The sequence below is a fragment of the Sinohyriopsis cumingii genome, chromosome 9 (assembly GCF_028554795.1).
Source record: "Sinohyriopsis cumingii isolate HCF-2022 chromosome 9, ASM2855479v2, whole genome shotgun sequence".
NCBI classification, from domain to species: domain Eukaryota; kingdom Metazoa; phylum Mollusca; class Bivalvia; order Unionida; family Unionidae; genus Sinohyriopsis; species Sinohyriopsis cumingii.
The window spans coordinates 35,047,697-35,072,416 of record NC_142969.1 but is presented as its reverse complement, the minus strand read 5'-3'; the positions used below and the strand labels follow the sequence as shown (position 1 = coordinate 35,072,416).

General features: G+C 37.4%; 2 protein-coding genes across 4 annotated transcripts in view; one reads left to right on the top strand and one right to left on the bottom strand.

Moving 5' to 3' along the window:
• Positions 1-24,720, bottom strand: part of LOC149791528 (beta-1,3-galactosyltransferase 5-like) — a 258,369-nt gene that overhangs the window by 825 nt on the left and 232,824 nt on the right. Inside the window, exon 2 of one of the 2 annotated variants that reach the window (XR_016423369.1) lies at positions 905-4,112. Coding sequence is in view for 1 of the 2 variants with exons in the window: in XM_089970059.1 (XP_089826185.1) it covers positions 3,969-4,112 (144 nt within the window). In the remaining variant the exon portion in view is untranslated. The remainder of the gene's footprint in view (positions 1-904; positions 4,113-24,720) is intronic. The other variant, XM_089970059.1, reaches the window with a different exon arrangement.
• Positions 4,612-22,278, top strand: LOC149791532 (beta-1,3-galactosyltransferase 1-like). Of its 2 annotated transcripts, none has more exons than XM_089970055.1 (2): positions 4,612-5,071; positions 20,156-22,278. In XM_089970055.1, exon 2 carries the CDS (start codon positions 20,179-20,181, stop codon positions 21,295-21,297), a length of 1,119 nt encoding a protein of 372 aa, XP_089826181.1. In that variant the 5' UTR covers positions 4,612-5,071; positions 20,156-20,178; the 3' UTR covers positions 21,298-22,278. The 2 variants fall into 2 exon arrangements, with proteins under 2 accessions (XP_089826181.1, XP_089826182.1); XM_089970056.1 differs by lacking the exon at positions 4,612-5,071 and adding an exon at positions 16,662-16,819.

Here is a 24,720-nt window from a genome sequence, read left to right as displayed (position 1 = left end):
GTAGTAAAGGTATTGATGTGAAGGTGAGTATGTATATAGCACGTGGAAAGCTATGTCATCATGAACCAAACATACAGAATTAATTATTTTAGGACAGCATAAAATATAGGTCACATTGATATTTAGTTGTAAGATGTAGTAGTAACAGAGATGCATCCAGTTATCAAGCTTCATAATTATAACACGAAGAGTACATATGAACTAACGTTTAAATACAAAATCTCAACAAAGTCACAGAACACGAAATGTACGTCAAAGAGATCCCATTCTGTAGTAATGGCGAATTATTTTTATGAAGATGCTTCTCCTAAACATGTTGCATGAATCTATATAGGAAAGTTTGCATATAGTATGCCCCAACCCATGCAATCCAGGGCCGACGGGCGGGGGCGGAGGAATCGAGGATATATATCTGGGGCCTGGGCATGTAAAGGGGCCCAGTTCGAACAACACTTTTTAATTTTCTAAAAGAAAAAAATTGTTTGAACAAGATCTAGGAGAAGCCCGGGTGTTTCTTACCCCAGGGTCCGTGATCGCTCTATACGACCCTGGTGCGGTTATAAGATAGACACAGCAACTAAACCAATAAAAGCTGAAATAGGGGCCCCGAGTGGCCGAATGGTCTAAAGCGCTGTCCGTTATGGATAACTAATATCTCACCTCTGTCTGCGTGGCTTCGAGTCTCGGATTCGGCCAATGTGGGTATGTCAGTAGCTTCTCGTGGGTCGGTGGTTCTTTCCGGGGTTTTCCCGGATTCTTCCTCCACTAATAATACTGGCAGCCATGTATGGCCTATCGTGTGCTGAAAAATGGCGTTAAAACCCACAGCAACAACAAAGCTAAAATATAGGTCAAAGTGTCCTTCATTTACCTTATTGACAAATTTGAAAATGTGGTTACCTACCCTGCCTCCTAGAGCGAGCCTCTGCATACTTAAAACTTGCGGTAAGTACATTGGACGAGCAATAAACTAAAGCTGTCTTTGCTTGTGATGGCACACACATGTCATTGCACGTGTTCACGCACCTGTGTGTTTGAATAAAGCTATTAGTTATCTTACATGCGCATGTTTTACACAGAATTTTATTTTTCATTATTAGAGTGCTGTTTTTTTTTTTCTTCTTTTGTATAAAATGTATACAAGTGGATTAGTAGCTCTCTAGTCTGTCACTGAATGTACAAATGACAAGGTGAAAACTAGTTATACATGTATAGATGAGAATATTTTGTTTAATCAAAGAAGCAAAATATCAGTAACTTACTCACTGATAACATCACATATCAGATAAATGATGGTAACTGTACGTTTATTACCCAGCTTAATTTCTTTTATTTGTTATTTCATTCATTCTAGGATATGAAACGCTGATTATGCCATTGAAAAACAGAACTGTAACAACAACAGCTACATCAATTTGTTTTAGGTATCCACATGGTGATTGGCCAATGTGTTTTTTTTTTATATTTTATTAGTGCAAGTAAAACGTTAGGTATATGTTAAATGTTTAAAATTTGTGACTTAAATAAAAGCTCATACCTGTAATGCTCGACATAATTTAACCGTAACTTTTCAGTGCGTAAATATGAATACAAATATACATTATGCACATTGTGAGTGTGTAAGACGTCTGTGTAAAAGGAGTGTGGTGTGGACCGCTGAGTTCCAGTGAATCAGTTGTTTAAGAAGAAGGCACCAGTAGTAATATTTTAGTGTACATGCAACATGCATTACCTAGGATAATATAATCATTCTAATTTTAAAAAAAGACACGAACTTGTTGTGACTAAAGTTTAATAACTCTCTAGTATGTGAATGCACCGTTGGCGAGGTGGCGTCAGTAGCAAAGAAAAAAGGTACCTCTCAAAGTGTTCTATACATCGAATACTATATAAGTTATATGTGTATTTATGTAAATCTTATTTGAATCATATAGATATGAGTATACATATGAATAAACTATACAGTTAAGCCGAAAAATGGCATTTATGCGAATCGGCGAGGTGGTGGAGTGGGAAAATGCCATGACTGAAAGAGTTTTGACATGCACATGAGTTTGGATCACATAATTAAGATATAAATTTATAAACAAAATGAAATACAATAAAGTATAAAAAAGAGAATTCAAAAGGAATATAAAAGAATTTGTTTTATACACATGCATACATCTTGACATGTATATGTGGAATAAAAGAAAACGCACACTTAAAGATAATTGAGTTGTGTTGATTACAAATATTAATACACAATCATAAAGTCAAAATATTAAAAGAGATCGACTTGTAATTTACTTTTTCAGTTCTGACTATGTTTATAAAAAATGACTGATTTAACATACCATAATTATTTTTCTAATATCTGTCAAAAAAGCAAAGGTTTCTTTTGGAATTTCTTTTCTTTTTTAAAGCCGAGGCTGTCAAGTGATAATAGTGGGAGCGACGAACTTGAAAAGGACCCGTTAAGAAATTGTAGGAAGCTAAACTTTGCAGAGAAATAAAATGATTGTTTATATTATTTACAGGTTCTCATATCTACTTGCATCAGTACTTAATTTTGGACGCGTCAGATTTTCCATTATTATGCGACAAGATCTTGCGCTTAAAGCTCAGTTGATCGTTTTTGTTTTTAAATATAGAAAAAACCCACAAAGGTGCATTTTACATGTATTATTGTAAATACAACGATATTACTCATACTCAATAACTTACCTCAGTATCTAGGATTAGGGCGTATCAATTACAAAAATGTAGTATACATGATTAAATTACAATTCGGTATGTATCCAGATCGTGAAGACAATACACATCGAACGACATGCATGTAAATTATGACTTTTATGAAATGTTGGAGGGCAAGCGTTTGCAGATAACGACTGCTATATTCATATTTTGATGGTTAGCTCAATAAAACTGGAAAATGTTATGGATATTTAATTGGAGTAGGAAAATCTTATCAAAAGACCAAGGCTCAGTAGTCAAGGATACGAAAGCTATACTTCCAAGGCCCAGCGACACAATGCAAGAATTAGAAGATATTTGTCGTAGGCTGGAAGAGACTCCTAAACTCTGTATAAAGATGTTAATTTTTTTTCTTCTTAAAAACCCATGTTTATTAATTTTAACCGAAATAACCAACATATGTTCTATGTCGTACAGATATTACATGCGTTGCCACTCCAATTCGACATTCTCGTGAATGCCATTTCCAAAGTTCGTTATTCACTGCGGTTTTGTTTATTTTATACATTGTGGCTGCTGTGTTGTGTAACATAGTCGGTACATTTATGCAGGATGTATTATATGACGCACAACTGCAAGAGTGATGTTTTATTTCACAGTAACAGTCTCTCATGAGGACCGATGCGCTATTGTCCGAAGAGAATTCCCAGAAACTGAAGATAAGACCATTTCTTCCTTTTAACCGATGAGCTTTGGAACCATCTCTGATATTTTCGAACAATAAGAGTTCCCAATTAGCCTCAGAGCCGGCCATATTGGATGTAAAATCGGCACCATTTTCATTTAGGACAAAGTAGATGTCATTGAAAGCTTTTCCCGAAAACCGGATGCTAATATAACCATTCACTCTGAAGGAGTATAAAAAAGTGACTCTCAAGGTGGCCGTCGTGTCAGACATATTTGATATAAAATTGGTTCCAAATGCATATGGATGTCCTAAGAAGCCTTGTAGTGTGTTAATATGAACATCATTTCTGGAGGAGTAGCGATGACAAGATTTTTAAGACAGCAACTAAGGCAGGCATATTGAATTTCAGATCGGCATAATTCTCATGCTGGACCTACATAATACCATAAAAAGTATTATGGTGAAAACCACACTTTGATATCACTTTTCACTCATCAGTAGCAATACCAATGTTTTGACGATTTCGGCCATACTAGAAATCACACCGGTACTATTTACTCATCTTGAAGGGGCCCCGAGTGGCCGAGTGGTCTAAAGCGCTCACCGTTCCGGATCACTGCCATCTCACCTCTGTCTGCGTGGGTTCGAGTCCAAGGCTCGGCTAGCGTGGATACGCGGGAAAGCCTGCAAGTAGCTTCTCTTGGGTCGGTGGTTCTTCCCTGGGTTTTCCAGCGTTCTTCCTCTTGTGCTGAAAAATGGCGTTAAACACTAGAAAAACAATAACTCATCTTGAATGGGGTTTTTTTACTAGAAGATTCTTATGGTATCTAGATGTGCCTCCTGGGGGTCATCGTAAAAAAATAAAAAAAATAAAAATCACAATATTATCTGCTTGTCAGAAATTACTGTGTTTCTACTTGATTGCAATATGCTTGATTGCCATTCAGCTTCACTGATCTATCATTACATATTAGCCGGGGGTACTTTCAACTTTGAAAAATACAAATAATTTGTTCCCTTACAAATAAGGGTCAATAACTGAAAATAATCCTTATATATATATATATATATATATATATATATATATATATATATATATATATATCGTGGAACAAAGGTTAGTCCTTTGCTACGGTGAAGTGCTAAAACTTGTGAGACGATTTCATTGCTTTACGCGCTTCGTCAGTCGGTAACACAACAAGAAATCATTCAGCTGTGGTTGTTTTCGACTTTGCATATTTCATATCGAGACTTGTAAGACAACTTACGACATTACTCGCCATAACTGTAAACGAAGAGGTGATTAGACATTTGTGTCCTGACGGAACATCAAACCATTTCGGTCAAGAAGAATAGTTATAACAATGCAAGCATGATATGTTAGTGACTGGTTATATTCCTTTCATTGTTGGATGGATATTGATATTAAGTGTCACCGGCAGCTTACACCCTAAGTCATACTATTTGGCGGTGAAATCCCAGATGAAAGTCACAACTAAAGCCTTTATTTGCCACGCATTTTGTCTGGTGGATGATGATGAAGACCTGCTAAGTCCAGTTTAAAAAAAAAAAACAAACAAAACAAAACAAAACAATGACTATAAAGAAAACTATGTTTCTGTTTTGTTGTTTTTGTTTTCTACGAAGCTGAAAATATTCCCATCGGAGACAAGGCACGAACTGTTCTGAAATAGATTGTATTCTTAGGTAAGTTTTGGTTTTAGCAATTTTGTGAATTTTATTATAAAAAATATTTTAATCACAGACACATTTGTATTCACACACACATACACGCACGCACACACGCACACACACACACACACACACACACACACTTCTACGTTCATACTGAAAAGATTTATTATAACAAACTGTATATATGACCAATGGTATTTTACTCCATATGTTCAGATATGTAGCATGATAATTTTAACACATGTTACTTCAGCCTTGAAAGCCCAGATATATACATCAACACAACTATAAGGAACTTTGGCAGTCGAGTGGTGTAAAGAGCTCGATTTTACCTATCACTGCCATTTCAACTCTGTCCGCCTGGGTTCGAGTCTCGGGTTTGGCCTATGTGGGTATGTGATAAAGCTTGCCAGTAGCTTCCCGTGAGTCTCTTGTTCTTCGAGGGGTTTTTCTGGCGTTTTCCTCCACCAACTACAGTGACTAACATGTTTATTCTAACATGTGCTGAAAAATATCATTATGTCGACAAAGTTTTAAAACAAAAGGTCTGTTACAGCATTAGCTGTATGTTGTTTAAATATTGCATGACAATATGTAACAAGAAATCTAATCTTATTATGTTTATAACCATTTTGAGATATGTACTCTTGTTTGATGCAATCCGCATGGTCATCTAATTTCCCTTAATGTCAGTTTCCTTTTCGGGCACCAAATGTTATTACAAGAAAAAACTTTAATCAACCTTCACTTCCTTTTCAAACGCTCCATTTTGAGAGAATGATCTCACTTGTTCATTAACTTAAGATGAAATACGTACGAGCAAAAACGTGAGGGTTGTTGCGTTGTGAAGGATATTTTTGGGAGAATCGTACGAATATGAGAATGAATTACTAGGTCAACATTGGAGTGTACGAATTAAACATCCTCTCACATGTACGACAATGTGATTTAATGTGATTTGTTCTTCTCTTTCTTTCTTTCTCTCTTTATAAATATATGCGCAGTGAGATCATTATATATATATATATATATATATATATATATATATATATATATATATATATATATATATATACGTATTATTTTATTTTTGAGAAAGAGAGAGAGAGAAAGAGAGAGAGAAGACTAAATAACATTGTCGTACAAGTTAATAAGAAATATATATGGTGGTGTTCGGGATTCTCTGGCAGGGTTAGTACCTCTGGTTGGGGTGCACATCGTACTCCCTCTGGAGTAGCGCGTCCAGCTTTGGTCATTACCAAGAGATCAACTCTTACCTGTGGCTCCAAGCAGTTGTAGCATGCGCAGCAGCCACACCACGGGCAACTGCTTCGACTGGCCGGCTAAACCAAGATGAGGGTAGCCGACAGACCTCAAACCCTGGGTGAGTTAGGAGCTTGCCTATCCTTGCATGCAAAGCCAACTTCGACATACTGGGCGAAAGAGATCCAATGGCCACGAAGGCGAATCTGCAAACGCTTTGTGGAGAGTACAGGGCACGGCAATGCACCAAAGATGACCAAAAATAGCCTGCTCTTAAAAATCTAGCCAGTTTACCGCAGCTGGCAAGATCATCCATATATGTGGTTGAAACTATCAAAGAAAAACTTCTTATTGGATCATGGAACATCCAAACTCTCATGGACAAAGAGAACGTAGCAAGAACTTATAGGAGAACAGCTCTATCTGCTAAGGAACTTTCAAGCTACAATATCGACATTGCAGTCTTGAGTAAAACCAGGTTCGCAGAAGAGGGTTCTCTGACTGAGCTAGCAAACGCGATCACCTTCTTCTGGAAAGGAAAAGCCAAAAACGAACACAGGATCCACGGAGTCGGCCTGGCTATCAAATCAAGTCTTCTGAAGCAGCTTCAGGACCTGCGTATTGGTATCAATGAGAGGCTAATAAAATTCCGACTACATGTCAGTCACAAACGCCGCTCAACAATAATCAGCGCCTACGCCTCTACCCTCTTGAGCTCAGCGGAAACCATCGAGCAGTTTTATGCGGACCTCAGCTCTGCACTGTGCTCAGTTCCAGATGAAGACAAGATCATACTACTGGGGGACTTCAACGCCAGTGTTGGTTGCGATTATGGTCGATGAACACGTGTGTTTGGCAAGCACGGTGTCGGCAAGATGAACAACAACGGCCTGCTCTTACTAAGCAAATACCCAGAATTTGTAGTCCTCATCTCAAACTAAATGTTCAGAATGACGATCAAACACAATAACACCTGGATGTACCCCAGATTTTGCCAATGGCACTTAATCGACTTTGTAATAGTTTGCCAGCGCGATGCCCAGGATGTCCTCATCACCAAGGCCATGCAAGGAGCGGAATGTTGGACAGGCCACATACTTGTCCGAACTATCATAAAGTTGTGTATTGCTTCACACCACCCATGGCATCATAAGCTTGTGCGCACATCCTTCAACATTGTCAAACTTCAGCAGCCTTCCACCCAGCTCAATGTCCAGAACCTATACGTGGAAATACCTCCGAGAAATGGAACAAGCTCAGGGACATAATAAGAGAAACAGATATGCCGACTATAGGCCCAAGAAGCAAACCCATCAAGACTGTTTCGACGACAACAACGGCGCCATTGAAGATCTGATTACCAGAAAGAACAAAGCATTCATGGGCTGGCAGAATGATCCAAACTCTAAAACCATAAAGACCTTCTCAAATATTATCAAGCTGAGGCTTAGAGATAAATCCGCAAGGTGCATGACCAGTGATGGGAAAGGAAAGCTGATGAAGTGCTACGCTATGCCGATACTAACAACTCCAACGAGTTCTACAGCGCCATCAAGTTAATCTTCGGCCCTTCAAAATCTGGCTATGCCCCCTTGCTTTCTGCAGATGACATTACACTAATAAAGGACAAGGCTGGTATTAAGGACAGATGGAAAGAACACTTTAGCCAAATTCTAAACATGCCCTCATCGGTCAGCCAATATGTTTCTGACCAAATACCAAATACAGCAACAGCCAAAGCGCGACCGACTGGATGTTCCGCTAGCGATAGAGGAGTTGAGGAAGTACATTAAACAAATGAACTGTGGCAGGGTAACTGGAAAGGATGCTATCCCAGCTGAGGTGTACAAGGCTCACAGTGAACAGACTCTGGAGACATTCCACAACCTCTGCGACGCATCAACTGTGACCCTCTATGCGAATAAAGGCACATGTGCGGACTGCAGTAACTACAGAGTCATCTCCTTGCTCTCCATACCATTCTCAACAAGGTATTGCAGTAGTGTCCGACGATAAGCCCCCCCCCACCCCCCGTCTCAATATGGTTTTCACCCAGAGCTCAGCACCGTTGATATGATCTTTGCAATGAGACAAGTCCAAGAGAAGTGTCTTGAGCAGAACATGAATCTGTATGCCGTCTTCATGGACCTGACGAAGGCATTCGATACAGGCAACACAGACGCACTGTGGGTAGTACTCAAGATGCTTGGTTGTTATAAGATGTTTAACACCTTCATCCGGCTCTTTCACGATGAAATGACTGGAGAGATTAGCTCCGATGGTGAACACGCTGAGAAATTCCCCATATATAATGGTATCAAACAGGACTGTGTACTCGCTCCGGTACTCTTTATCCTCTTCTTCACACAGGTAATGCTCCATGTCATACATGACCTTGACCTTGGCATCTACATTAGATATCGCCTGGATGGATCAGTGTTTGATCTCCGTCGCCTAGCTGAAAAAACCAAGACGCTAGAAAGACTCATCACTGAAACACTTTTTGCAGATGACTGTTCCCTCATGACCCAAGACGAAACTCACTGACAGGTTCACTGAAGCCTCCAATCTATCTGGACTCACAAGTAGCCTAGGAAAGACATACGTCCTCTACCAGCCCGCCCCAAATACTGTCCCTTCACATCCCTGCATCACCATTGGCGACGCGCAGCTGAATAATGTGGATAGTTTCAAATACTAGGCAGCACAATATCCAGTGCTGGCTCCCTGGACAAAGAGATCACTGCGAGGATCCCAAAAGCTACTCAAGCACATGGACGACCCCAAACCAAGGTCTTGCAGCACAAGAACATACGCCTGTCAACAAAGATGAAGGTGTACAATGTAGAAATCCTCACGTTTCTCTTGTTTGGCTGTAAAAGGTGGACTTTCTACCGAAGGCATATCAGTCAGTTGGAACAATTCCACCAGCGCTCACTAAGATCCATAATGCGGATCAAGTGGCAGGACCGAATCCCCAACCAGGAAGTCTTTGATAGAGCCAACACAACAAGCATTGAATCCAAACTAATCCAAAGCCACGATCATTGGAATTGCCATATCATCCGCATAGACCAAAACAGAATCCCAAAGCAACTGTTATTTGGCGAGCTAGCCTTTGAGCAACCGAAACCAATGCCGACCTCGCAAGAGGTACAAAGACAATCTCAAGACGCTCATCAAATGGACAGAACTTCAACCCCACCAGCTCGAGCTCCCTTCCTCAGACAGAAATCACAGGCGAGCCCTGACCAGAAAAGCTAGTTCCATCTTCGAGGCTGACCGGTGTCAGCGTCTTTCTTCAGCTCGTGAGAAACTTCACAGAGCTGATGCGTCCCAGCCACTCCTAACCACCGGTATCCCATGCCCCACCTGCAACCACCTGTGTGCATCAGAATTTGGACTCCTGAGCCACAAGCGCGTCCACCGGCGATGAGATCGCACAACTTGTCTTCCTCGGCCCTAGATACTACTTAGATAATAGGAGAGAGAGAGAGAGAGAAAGAGGGAGAGAGAGGCAGAGAGAGAGAGAGAGGGAGAGAGAGAGTGAGGGTGAGAGAGAGAGTGAGGGAGGGAGAGAGAGAGAGAAGGAGGGAGAGAGACACACAGAGAGAGAGAGAGGGAGGGAGAGAGAGAGGGAGGGAGAGAGAGAGAGAGAGAGAGGGAGGGAGAGAGACAGAGAGAGAGAGGGAGGGAGGGAGGGAGGGAGAGAGATAGAGGGAGGGAGAGAGAGACAGAGAGAGAGAGGGAGGGAGGGAGAGAGAGGGAGGGAGAGAAAGAGACAGAGGGAGGGAGAGAGAAAGAAAGAGATATAGTGAGAGTGACAGAGAGATAGAGAGAGAGTTCTTGCTAGCTTGGTTGTGTCTGTGGTTGTTGTACTTTGAAATATTTTAACAGCTTTTTAAACTAATTGTGTTCATGATATGAGGCTGTAAACATTCAGGCGTTATACAAAAAGCCCAACACAATTTTCTAAACGATACCGTAATAGCACGCCTCCTACTAATAGTGCACATACGTTTTGGACAATGTAGCGGATACCCAATAAATTTTATTTACTATACAAGCAGTATTCAGTTTTGCCTATGTTTCATTAAAATAGATCATAGAAGATCTTTCGATAAATTTTATCGCGTATTAATGAGCCGGAATGATAATATTTTTTTACGCGGACAATCCACTTGTAAAGGTTACTATCTTGATGTTGGGTTTAGTTTTTATGTGGAGAGGAAATGTGTTATCAATCTGTTTATAAAGTTATTTCAACCAAAAGTAGAATTTCTTTTATATAAAACAAAAGGGCAAATTGAAGTCATGACTTCAGGGCTACAAGTTACGGACGTTTTAACTCTTATTCAGTTTTTAATATTAATAATAATATAACTTATTAACTTATTGAGAGACTTTTGAGCCAACAGTTTCTCTCGCACGGTCGAGATACATCAAAATTTACAGTATCCACATTATGTATAATACAATGAATGAACTACATAAATGAGTACTAACACAGCCTGTATACAATAAAATACATCAGTGATGTCCAACCTGCGGCCCGCGGACTGATTTCAAATGGCCCGCCAGAGCTCGATATTTTGTGCATTTATATAAAACAAAGTCAATAGTATACTTTCATAGTCTATCTAGAACACGCTAGCGTGTTTTTTTTTTTGTAAACAGTAATAACTACAACCATTCATAAATATATTTATTTCTAAAAATCTAAAATAATGACAAGTAGTTTGAGCCGTGAGTAATTAAAATAAACACATCCAGCCAAAATCAATAAAACAGGAAACTGATATCCAGAACACGCTAACGTGCCATTTCTTGTAAATAGTAATAACTGCAACCAATCATAAATATATTTATTTCTAAAAGATAAACTAATGACAAGTAGTTCGAGCTGTGAGTAATTAAAAAAAAACAACATATCCAGCCAAAATTAATAAAACCGGAAACTGATATCTAGAACACGCTTGCGTGCCATTTTTTTTGCAAATAGTGATAACTACAACCATTCATAAATATATTTATTTCTGAAAATAGAAATAATGACAAGTAGTTCGAGCAAAACAAAAAATTCGGAAAGTTACCGAAGAGAACCGTACGTTTAATAAGTCATGGGAGCTGGATTGTGTGTTTATATTGTCAAATGATAAGCCGGAGTGTCTGATATGTCAGAATTCAATCTCTGTTTTGAAAAACAAAACAATCTACAGAGGCACTACACGTCCATGCATAAAGATTTCGACAATCATTATCCAATTGGTACGAAGGTAAGAGAAGATAAAGTTGCTTCCCTAAAAAAGAATCTTAATGGCCAGCAAAGTGTTTTTCGTCGACTGTTCAGCTCATATGACTGTGCTACTGTAAAGATAAGCTGGGTTTTAGTTTAAAAGCAGAGACCATATTCAAATGGTGAAACAGTTAAACCATGTTTCCAAGAAAGTGCAGTCTTTATTTGCTGAGTTTAAGAACAAAGATGAGATCAAGAAACATATATCACATCTTCCGCTGTCTCACCAGACGGTAGCAAGACGTGTTGAAATTATATGGCGTGATATATTTGAGCAGTTGCTTTTAGATTTGAGGAAAGCAACCGGTTTTGTCTACCAATGGATGTGTCATGTGATGTCACTGATTCAGAATAATTTATAATTTGGGTTAGATTCGTCATGGAACAGAAATTTAAAGAAGAACTGCTGGCACTGGTTCCATTGCAAACTACAAGAGGTGAGAATTAATATAACAGACATTGAAGGAGTGTTTTTTTTTTTAAGAAATGGCACTGATATGGTAAAGCTCGTATCATTTACCACGGGTGGTGCCTCATCAGTGGTGGGTCGGAGAGTAGGCCTGATCGACTTGCTAATGGCAGATGACGATTTTCCAGGTTTCCAAGCTTATAATTGTATCATTCACCAGCAAGCCCTTTGTTCAAAACTGAAAGATGATGCGCTCCAAAATGTAATGGATATTGTTGTTGCAATTGTAAACTTTATACGAGCAAATCCTTTAAATCACCGGCAGTTTAAAACATTGTTAGAAGAGGATGAAAGCAATTATGGTGATTTTGTTCTTCATACTGATGTTCGTTGGCTGAGCAAAGGGAAGGTACTGGCAAGATTCTGGGATCTAATTGAAGAAATCAAAATCTTCCTTACGGTGAAATCCAAGGAAGAATTGTTAAGTTATATGGAAACGTAAGTGTTCATTGTTATACAAGCATTTCTTACTGACATCACAGACCACCTGAATAAATTAAATTTGAAATCGCAAGGGCAGATCAAATATTGCTAACTCTGATGAAGGAAATTAGTTTTTGAAACAAAGCTGGCATTATTCATCAGTGAGTTGAATCAATCGAATTTTACATACTTTCCTGCACTTTCCAAGACAGCACAAGAATTTCCAGATCTTGTCAAAAGTGAGCAGTTCAACATATCATTAGAAAAGTTAAAATTGGATTTCCCTGCTCGTTTCAAAGACATTCGCAGTCTGACACGACTGCTGCGTTTTGTTGAAAATCCATTCACATGTGATATTTCTATCGTAGCCACAAAGATGCAGTTACTGGGAGGAGATCAAGGTGCAGTGCAGCTTGAAATAATTGGAATGCAACATAATATGGTTCTTCGTGACAAACATAAAGATACGCCGCCAGCTGAGTTCGGGATGACATATGTTTCTTCTGACGAATTTCCACAATCGAAATGTTGTAAAAAGATTGGCAATGTTTGGAAGTACCTGCGTCTTTGAAGCTGGATTTTCTGCGATTACCAATATCAAGTTTAAAAAACTAAACTCTTTGACAAACTTTTAGAAAATCTAATGAGGGCAGAAGTTACTGAATATCAACCGCAAATAGATAAAATTGCAAGTAAGTACAATTCAAAGTCAAATATCTCACTAAAAACGTACTTGTACTTTTATTGCTATACGTTTGTGCGTTGAACTATTACAAAGCATACATACATTATTATTATTTTTAATAAGGAAAAACAATTGTGAATAATTTTTATAGTCGTTGCTTTTACGTTTTCCGCAGCGGCCCTCGGCTTCAGTGGCCCATGGTGTCAAAAAGGTTGGACAGCATTGAAATACATCAATTACATAAATGAGTACTATCACAGACTGTTGGCAATAAAATACATCCACTAAATAAATGAATATATTAATGAGTGTGGCGTGACGGGGTTGTTATGCCGACACTGTGGTAGGTGTGTTATGGTTGGGGTGGGGTGCTCCCAATATACTATTTAAATTATTATAGAAGTCCCACTCAGGCTCGATTTTGGTTGAAAGTTAAATTAGTGAAAGATAGATGTAAAGCTCAGAGCCCCTAGTCAGCAATGATGACGGTTAAATGATTGAATATACAAAAAAGTTAATTTCAACGAAAAACAATTTAATAACAATTCAAAAACCAAACGATTAAAATTTCCCAAGTCATCCCCTTCCACTCAACCTTGTAAAAGCCTATTGCATCATTTGACTTATAGTGTGAGATAGCTTTCCACCTATCCTTGTATTCTACTCATCTGTGTATTCTTCTCTCCTATTCCTCCAATTCTTCTTCCTCCCGACTTCCTCCTAAATCCTTCTCCTCCACGACTTCTATATTCATCATCCTCCACTTTTTCCTCTTCCACTCGTTTTCCTCCTCCTCCTCGACTCTCTCTACAGACTAGACTTGTCGGCTCCGACTGCTCAGCTAGTTTCACTTCCGTCTTCCCTCTTAGAGACTCGGGTCTTAACTGAACCGGAAGTTATGTAGCCCAAAATTTTCCTTTACGAAGATTTGTCTTTCTTTAGAATCTCCTCTCTAAGTTTTCCAGCCAAATCACGAGTGGTTTTCTCGGAGGAATCCTATTTGCTCAGCAATCTTCCCAGGAGAACTAAATTTTCGCTTGCTAGTTAGAAGTTATAATTCGGATCGAAATGGTCATCACACCCTCCGTCTCAATTCCGATTGGATGTCTCTTTGATTCGACCCAATCAGACTTAGCGAACAATATCCTTCTCGCTGTCTGTCCACGTGGGGACGGATTTAGAACATACCCCGTTCCTCGCGGGTTCCTCTGATCTGTATAACACACATGTGGGAATTTGCTCTATTTGACGCCTGTGCCGATTCAAGATGCCGGATCTTCTCTCTGGTCACGGTAACCTTGCGTAAGAGATTAACTCTTGCCTGCGGCATGTTTAGACAGCATCCACGGCTTGTACTAATACCTTAGTTTATACACGACTTACGAACTGGGATGAGCAAACGTGACAATGAGTAGTAACACAGACTGTAGGCCATACAATGCATTAACTACATAAATGAGTACTAACACAGACTGTAGGCAATAACATACATTAACTACATAAATGAGTACTATCACAGACTGTAGACAATAAATTACATTAACTACATAAATTAGTACTATCACAGACTGTAGGCAATACAATACATTAACTATATAAATGAGTACTAACAGACTGTAGACAATAAAATACATTAACTACATACATGAGTACTATCACAGACTGTAGACAATAAAATACATTAACTACATAAAATGAGTATTGTCACAGACTGTAGACAATAGAATACATTAACTATATAAATGAGTACTAACAGACTGTAGACAATAAAATACATTAACTACATAAAATGAGTATTGTCACAGACTGTAGACAATAAAATACATTAACTACATAAAATGAGTATTGTCACGAACTGGAGACAATAAGATACATTTACTATATAAAATAAGTATTATGGCAGACTGGAAGCAATCACATAAACGAGCTTCATGAAATGAGTATTTTCAAGGACCGGAGGCAATAAAATACACTAACTACATAATAGGAATAAGTATGGACCGGAGGCAATACAATACACCAAATACATTAAAGGAACTTTATCACAGACTGCAGGCAGTAAAATACATTAACTACATTAAATCAGTATTAACACCGACCGGAGACAATAAAATACATTAACTTCATAAAAAGAGTATTATCATGGACTGTAGGCAATACAATCCACAGGTTTATAAGACAAGTATTAAATTATACTTTGGATTATAAAGAAGGTTTTAATTTTTTTAAAAAGCGGCAGTGGTTGTGCAAGATTTAATATCATTAGATAAGATACTCCACATTAAAACACCACTGTATGTCTGGAATGTTGTAGTTAATGGTTTATATACCCTCGCGAGAGGTTTGTTTGTTGTCGTTGCTAAAAAGCGACGTCCTACGATCTCTCTCCAACTACTTGTTTTGTTGTGGGTCGGGTAGTCGAAAGGGCGTGGTGGACTGATGCAGTTAATTTAGATGTTGGTATCTAAGGATTATATTTTTCCTCTTTTACCAATGGCTTAAACAAAATCCATGATGTTTTTGTAGGTGGAGTTGAGGTTTCAGTTTCCTGGTAAAATCGTTTCTGGATATGTACTGGGGCCTTGCATGCTTTTTTGTTTGTCCTGGAATAGGCGCCGGTTTTCTGTGTTAACTCGTGAACCTATTAATTACATACATTATGGTGTGCTATTTGTTTGGAAAATTTGTTTAACTTCCTCGCAATATTCAATCTGTTTTGTCTTCCATCTGATTTTTTTTAAAACTATGCCTAGAAATGAATTCACCTATATTACTGTTAAAATTGATTATCACTTGATGTATATATTGTGCACAGTGCGTTTTTCCAGAATGCTTTATGTCGCTTTCGAGCTATGTAAAACTGTTAGCAAGGTACTCAATTCGTTCTCTATTGAATATTGATCCCATGTATTGATACAATGCTACATTTCGCGTTCTTTTTAAATTCACGCAAGATCAATTTCCTCAAGGGAAGCAAATAATAATAATAATAATAATAATAATAATAACAATAATAATAATAATAATGAAAAGGAACTAATCTATAATTATTGATATTATGTATTGTTAAACTGATACGGCGACTCAGTAATAATACTTACAAAAGAAATCATTAGTTTTGGAAATCTGTGTGCTTTGGTGAAACAACAAAAGCGCTAGCACTTGGCTGGTAGGATATGGTAAAACAAAATTAACACCTGCCTACGCAGGGCATGGTAGTGTTGGTAAAACCGCCAAACGCGCTGGAAACTTGAAAGAAATCTAAAGGATTAAAATTTATAAATACATATTTGTATGTGGTAAGACACAAGTCTTAATCAAATAGCCTTGGTTAAATCTGTAAAACCTAATATCACAATTCGCTTTTAAAATTTCTATTTGAATTCTTCTAAAGTTTGCTTGAATTTTTGTCCTGCCTTAAATCTCAAAATATTGTTGTAATTGTTGTTGTGGCGGTTTAACTCAATTTTCAGCACACGATAGCTATACATGGCGGCCTGTGTTAATGGTGGAGAAAGAACCCGGGAAAACCCCGGAAAGGACCACCTACCCTCGAAAAGCTACTGGCAAGTTTTCCCAACTACCAACATTGGCCGAATCTGAGACTCGAGCCCACGCAGACAGGTGAGATGTCCGTGATCCGTAACGGGGAGCGCTTTAGAACATCCCGCCACTCGGGGCCACTTTAAAATATTGTACCACACCATTCTGTGTGACACTTTGTACCGGTTATCATGTGTGTAATAATTTAGAATGTTGATGAAGCTCTGCATCATGTCATTTGCTAACATTTATACAACATCTATGGAAAATAACTATTTTGGAAACAGATTGACGAAATTGTTACTTTTGGTTTAATGTTTGGTTCGATTTCTTGGTCGAACATTCACTCATCAAAAATAATTCCTATCTGAAGCTGTTATGTTTTCTCCAGTTTCTTTTCAGCTGCAGGCAAAGATGTAACAACTTTTATTGAATAGAATTCGTGGAATCGTTAATATATCTCCCGTCTGCATGCATTACAAAATTCCTCGTATCTGTTGATTCGTGACTGACATTTTGACATGAGTAACTGTTTATGAAAGCAAAAAGTAACAACTTCTATGTTAAAAATAGAAAACAAATAGTAACCATATCAAAGTACACAAACTGATATACTAATTTTAGTGAATATTGCTTTTGTCGCTAACAGATCAAAATGACAGTAACTGTATGTAGAAATCAGTCTATGGAGATGTTATTATAAAAATTCAAATATTAGAAGAATGTATAGCGTATGTAAAATATATCACTCATAATATCCGAAGAGTTGAGTGTGATTTTTATTTAATTTAGGAAATGCTGTGAGTTTAAATAATAAAATTAAGTTTTCATAGGAAATGACAATTTGTGGTATACAGGCATTGCGTATAAAAGGAAAAGCTGTTTAAGAAAGAATTCCGTTGCTTCAGGTACATCATACATTTGACGAGGGAGGAAATTGAATAGAAAACTACTATTTCTAATCAATTTCACAACAAAACCTCAAATGTGGAACGAAGCAAATATTTGAATAAATTCTCGCCTAATATAATTATCACTAAAAATAGTAGAGGATAGTGGTTTCTAGTAACGGCTATTTAGGTAGCTGCTTTTACATGAACGTGAACATTAAAATCGAATAAATACGAACATTGCACACATATTAGAGGTCCATGTTATTACAAAGATGAGCTGGACTGATATGTGCCAATACTTGGGTATCTAACAAGACCACCTGTGAATTCACAAGAGAGTACGGGATACCATCTCTATTTAGATATGATACAAATATTCAGAAAAGACAATACCTATTGCTGTACTAGCCGTTGGAATCTATAAATGCAAATGATACTTACGAATTAGTTAAACGTTCTGTAGAGACAAAGATGCCAAAAAGCGTGAGAAAAAGAAGTTCTGACACTACTACTTTTGAAGGACACATTGTGCCCAAACAACCATCTCATCAAAATGATAAAGGTACAATTAATCCTTACATATATATAATCCTGATAAAGCATTACAGCTGAATGCGAAATGCTATTCCCTAATTTAAAAAAATGGAGCTAGTTAAGTTTCTTTAGTGACAATATTTCGTTACACGCGCTCAAGGTAAAAACAAGAGCAGAACATAAAACATTGAAAATGCACTACAGCGAAACTATACCCCTTGCTAGTGTACAAGGCATCTTTCTAACAACACGGTTGTGAAATTTTAAGCGATACTCTGTCAAAATAATTTGATAATATCGATGATTTGTTAGATTTCTGCAACAGAAACTTAGGTTTAGTTTATTTTATTTTGTGCCCAAATAGTGTAGAAAACGTTGTAACCCCCAGCAAAAGGTTACAGAACTAACTTAAGATATACATCTAATGCCATACTCAGCATTAATTTTACATAATTAACATTGTTTGCGGTATTGTTTCCTCTACTCTTTAACGATTTTGTTTGTTTGATTGTTATGCTTGAGTCATTAGCTTTTGTATTTGATGTTTGTGAAGCAGAGGAGTGAAACGAAACTGCTACAGCATGTTCAATAAGTTTTTAATTTTTCTATACCACTTTGAAATTGTCTAAACCAATTAACTGCCTTCTGTCCTTTGACCAGGAGCCTCTACGTACGTTTCCTAATGCATCAGCGTCATTCCACAAAAGATATGAAGGGCAACACATTGGAACGGTCTTTGGCCAATAGTGTCTACAAAATATTTAAACACACTCTTTGGGTACACTGTTTCTAATTGTGCATAGTCATATCGATTCTTTGAGAAAAGAACCCAAGCTTGGTATAAACAGAGAAGCGTTCCAAAAAATTAAATAAGTCAAATAATTAGCAAAATTATTAAAAAAATTGTTTTTAGAGATCATACGAACGGAAATTTCCATATTGTTTGTACTCATCATTATTCTTGAAAGAAATGGCTGACATGATTCCCATCCAACCGTGTATTGATACGTGCTTGTTTTTCTAATGTTGCACAAGTTCAGGATGTCAAAGTTGAACGTAAGTCCATGATTACTGATGTTATTACAATGTATATAATGAGTTTGAACATTTAAATATATCCCCTTTTATGGGGCTAGAAGTAGGTATGTGTTGTTTTAACAAATTTAAAATAACCATTTGTTAGTACTACATGTCCGATAACTGGCTTGTGTGATCATTAATCAAAGTGGCAATATACATAAGTTAAGATATTGAATGCAATATACACTTGGATTATTGAATGCAATATACACTTGGGTTATTGCTAACAGGAGTATAAAGGTGATACATGTAGGCAATAACTAGCACGCTATTGTGACCCACCCATATTTGGCATAGATTATTCAGATATGCACACAACACATATCCCTACCTCAGTCTTTTTCGTTGAGAGATTAGTTACTGAACATTAAAGATGCCACAAACAATGTATATAATCACAAGGTATCACACGATTAATCATGTCATGAAACCAAGATCGGCCTAAGAGATTGTCTTTACAATATCCACGCTTCATCCCACACCCCAAAGATTAAGCCCCTAGGTTATAACATCGAACCTATTGTTTTTGTTTGTGACTCTTAAAGGCACTTTTAGCACACTATTAGCTGTATCACGCCAAAACAAATTAGAGCCAGGCGCTTTTCTCAAGGCAGCGACTCAGGCCAAGCTGAGTGTATATCGAACCCGCGACCATTGGATTACGAATCTGATGCATTACCAGCTGAGCTACCATGGGTCTCTAGATATTATTGATATTCTCAACTCACACAAATATATGCATGCATACAATTAGCTTCACAAGAGAGCATCTAATTTAAAAACAACATTGGTGTCTAGGTACATCATTGCACTGATTGAATAAGCGCTAAGGGGCACAGATGAAATGGGTGGGGGAAAATAGCGCAGAGATATGTGCCATACAAACATAAATCTAGTTTTCTTTTTTCAGAATATGAGCTCAAAGCTAATAGAATGAGAAAGAAGAACGCCAAGTGTATCGTTTTGAGTTTGGTCGCTGCATCTGCGCTTATTACCTTTCTCAGTGCAGAATTTGTCAGTCGTGTTGCATTCACATTCTTAAAAAAACATGCGTTTAACGAAACGTTTGTGCAAACATCATCTCGCCTTCCGAATGTTACACCCACAACGCACCTTTTAATGAAATCGAGAATCGAATCAATCACAAAGATATATGGTCAGTTTTGGGACCAAGTAATCACACCTTATGCAGCAAGGTATGTAATAGACGGTAGGAATATTTGCAATGCTTCATCTCAGCCGTCTTTCCTGATGTTTGTACTCTCCTTACCGAAGGACACAGAAGAGAGACAAGTTATCAGACGCACGTGGGGTAGCGTTGCTAGTCGGAGTAGCCCGACTTTCAATACATCTACTAAATTGGTGTTCATGCTTGGAAGAATGGCAAATGAAATTGTGTCTGACAATCTTGTGCAAAACGAAAGTACCCTGTACAAAGACATTGTACAGATTGATTTCATGGAGTCGAGATACAATCTAACAAGAAAAATGATGTACGGTCTGAGATGGATTAAAACATTCTGCGGAGGTATCAACTATGTTATCAAAGCTGACGATGACACATTTATTAATGTAGCCTCAATGTTCAATTACCTGTTGACAGATTCGAATATCAACAATAAAACCATTCACGGTTACCTCTATCGCAAGGGCGGACAGGTACTGAGAAAAGGTAAATATGCAGTTAAGAAAGACGAACTTCCAAGCCCTCGATACCCACCTTACGTCAGCGGAACAGCATACATCTTGCCTTATGACGTAATATCTGATATGTTGGACTTGGCAGAGAGATTACCTTACTGTCCAGTGGATGATGCTTTCCTGACTGGTGTGCTACGAGTTATTTTGGATATTAAAATTCAACACTCAGGATATTTCACTGATATGTTTGAGAGAAAAATAAACCCCTGCAAATTCCATTTAAAAATAACAGTCACAAATATTAATACTGAATGTATGGACCTGTTGTGGAACTTGACAACACAGGTGGGAGTGAAAGACTGCAAACAAAGCACGCTCTATAACAAGAACATATGTTCGATATTTGGATGACACCACTCAGATATATGCTTACCGTAACTTGCGTATTGATATCGATGAAAAGAAGGATTGCAGTCGATATTGATCAAGTGATTTGACACCAGCAAAGGTGAATGTTAAAGATAAATATAATGGCAAATGTTATGAATGGACATGGCCTTTACAATTATGTCCGTGAATTAAATAGTATAATTAATGCAACTAAAGCAGACACATAAGAATAAATAAGCCAAGTTAGGTATGCTTGTACATGTTATACAACATATAATGCAAAACATTAACTAGCTAGTATGCAACATATAAATAGCAAAGCACCAACTACCCATTATACAGCATATAAATAGCAAAACACCAACTACCCATTATACAACATATAAATAGCAAAACGGTCACTACCCATTATAAAACACGTGAATAACAAAACAGCTTTCGTTTGTTGGTGTGGTTTTCCGATGAAATTTAACACAATAAAATTTCTTTCAAGATATATCTGTGCAAACGTACTGCATTTCGCAGAAAAGCAACTGTTAGATATTTTCCATCAATTTTACATCCGAAAGGAATAGGGTGCATATATTTACAAGAATGCTTTGCGACACAAAAATACATTATGTTACAAATTTAGGACTTATGGTAACAACTATAATGGAAACTGAACTAAAGTTAATGAAGCCGGCGGCAAATAAACATGGACTCTTTGGGTCTCATGGCTAAATGAGTATATCCTGTGACGACATAATAATTCTACATTAAGTATACTTTATGATAAAGAGGATTGTATCTTTACCAGACACAACCTCGCTGTTAGAATTCATATTCTATACTTTTTATCATAAACTATATCTCCCTTCTAAATTACACGAGACTTAAAACAGGCGGTAGTTAATATAGTGATTCTAGATGCTTCTTGACAATAGAAATAACGTATTAGTCACATGTAACAAAAAGTATGAAGTTATGAGAGTAATTGCAAATAAAGATTGTCTAAAGTGGTTCATAAGCTACCTTTTTTGCCTAAGTGTACTTGTTTATTAAATCTGAAAACTGGGAGAAAAGGTACAAAGTACATAAAAAGGACAGGTAATGCATGCATTGAAATTTTATTCAAGTATGTATCGAAGTGTGGCGAACTATTCCAGTTTACTGAATCAATTTTTCCATTTTTATTGACATTCAAAACGAATCGTGATCATCGTCTACGTGATTGAAATACAGTAATACGAACTATTAAGTATGCTTTTCAAAACGTCGGATAGGCACCATCAATTCCAAATGATATGAGACAATTATATTACTATGTAACCCACTGGAGCCGTAATCAGGTTATTTTATAAACGACGACACCATTCTACACATAAAGCAATATAAACTGTATAGACATAAGAAAGTGAAGCAAATGTGTTGTGGTTTAAAATCATACATTAAGTGGAGTAATCTTCCCAGGATTGGATAATCACTTAAACGTATAGAAACATTTGTCCCCAGACACAGTATGTTTACTACTACCGAAATACAAACATTGTAATCAAGGGTATGTCGTGCTTCATGCTTCGTTTGCCCTGGTGTTTACTAGTTTCATTTGAAGAATAATATCTTGCAACTCCAGCCCAATATAGTTTGAAAGTCTTCTACACTCGGGATTAACTTAGGTAAAGGTTCGACAAGTAAAACAACAATTATAAAAATGCATAAGCAGTTTGAAATACAGTGCTATTTCCATGGCTTGTCGTAGGTAAACTCCACATTTTGTGTAGTTTTGTTAAATTTCCAACTCCATTACATATATTGTTTGTCCGTCTGCAGTGACTGCATGTATAAAACTGTTCATGTAGTATTAAAAATATCACCATTAAAAATGTCACTGTTACCACAATTGATTTTTGTTTCTTTTATTGCACCTTAGATTCATACCAGGGGCTCAGGTAGATACACCCAATCAATATACCCTCTCACGAATTGGTGCCAAATGGGCAATCGGCATACCTTGACTGATGAATGTCAACCTAGCAGCTAATGACGAAACAATTCTATCAGAGATCATGTTACATTTGATAATCCACATTTTCCTGCTCAAAAACAATTGATCGCACGAGCATAGATCGTTTCTTTATATAGAAGAACTTATATGTTTGGTCAAACTTGCAATGAATGTTCTCTTTTTAGTTTAATGTACCTCCAACAAGATGACCTCGTTGCTATTGTGTTTGTGAATGGCAATATATGTGTCTCTTTTCTGCCCACAACTGCATCCGTATGATATACTAGACAACATACACGTTAAATATGCTAATAGTTCCTGAACTAATGCTGACCATGCTCATATGTTGTAGTTACAATATACAGTTGAAAGACGGAGGAATAATTCTGTCAAAACTGGACCTTAGAAGATGAAGCGTTTAAAAGTCACAACACGTGATAAGCAAATCGTCTACTAAATAGCGTTCCAGATATATTTATTATTTACAGAGCTATGGTGGCGACAAGAAGTTTGAATACAAGAAGAGACGAAAAAGGTAATTACTATGTGACAGACAGAAGAAGCCGATTCCTATAGACGCACTGACGCAGAAGGCGATGAAACAACAACGTATCGATGCTAATAAAGAAACCTAGAACACGTGACATTTTACAAACGCCCACACTGCGCTGCACATTCCAATATCTATTCCAAGTTACCCCGTACATTCACTACTTAACCCCACCTACGATTATTTGAACAACACATTTCCACAACTCAAGACTAAGACTGTTCTGAGAAATATTAGTCTCTCACAAATATATTATGAGTATATCTAAAAAAGATAAAATTCAATCAGTCTTGTAGCATATGCAGATCACAAAACTTGAAAATACGAACGAGTGAACTGCAACTCCAGAATAATTTACTAATTAAATGATACAATAAATTGTCTTGGTTACAATTCCCTTGTGTCGCATGCTGGCCAAGTGCATGACGGGTACCGCACCTACTCAGCTGCAGCTACAAGCTCAATAAGTTTGAATCAGAATTGCTCATTATTGTATCCAATGGAGGTGAAGAAGAGAATCATTAATGTTTATACTCTGAGACTTCCCGACGATTGGCTAGCGAACGAAAAATATAACTTAGTTTTAATAAAAAGCATCACTGGTGTCGAATGACAAAGCGAACAGGTGTGATTTCAGTTGGTTTCAGAAAATGTCCCTTGCACTCAAATTACATTTATTTCTTTCCAATGCAATTACTGCTACAAACGAGGCAATCCTACTGAGATATGTTTGTTCAAGTTAGGGCGTAATATCTACAACTAAAATCAATGCACCGGATTTCATCCAAAATGTGGGAAAATGATCCCCCTTTCGAGACATATTTAGGGTTCCACATTTGAATGCATTTTTATTATTACCTCTTCCATCAGTTTCATTACGCTTACATCTCCATGTCCTTTCTATATT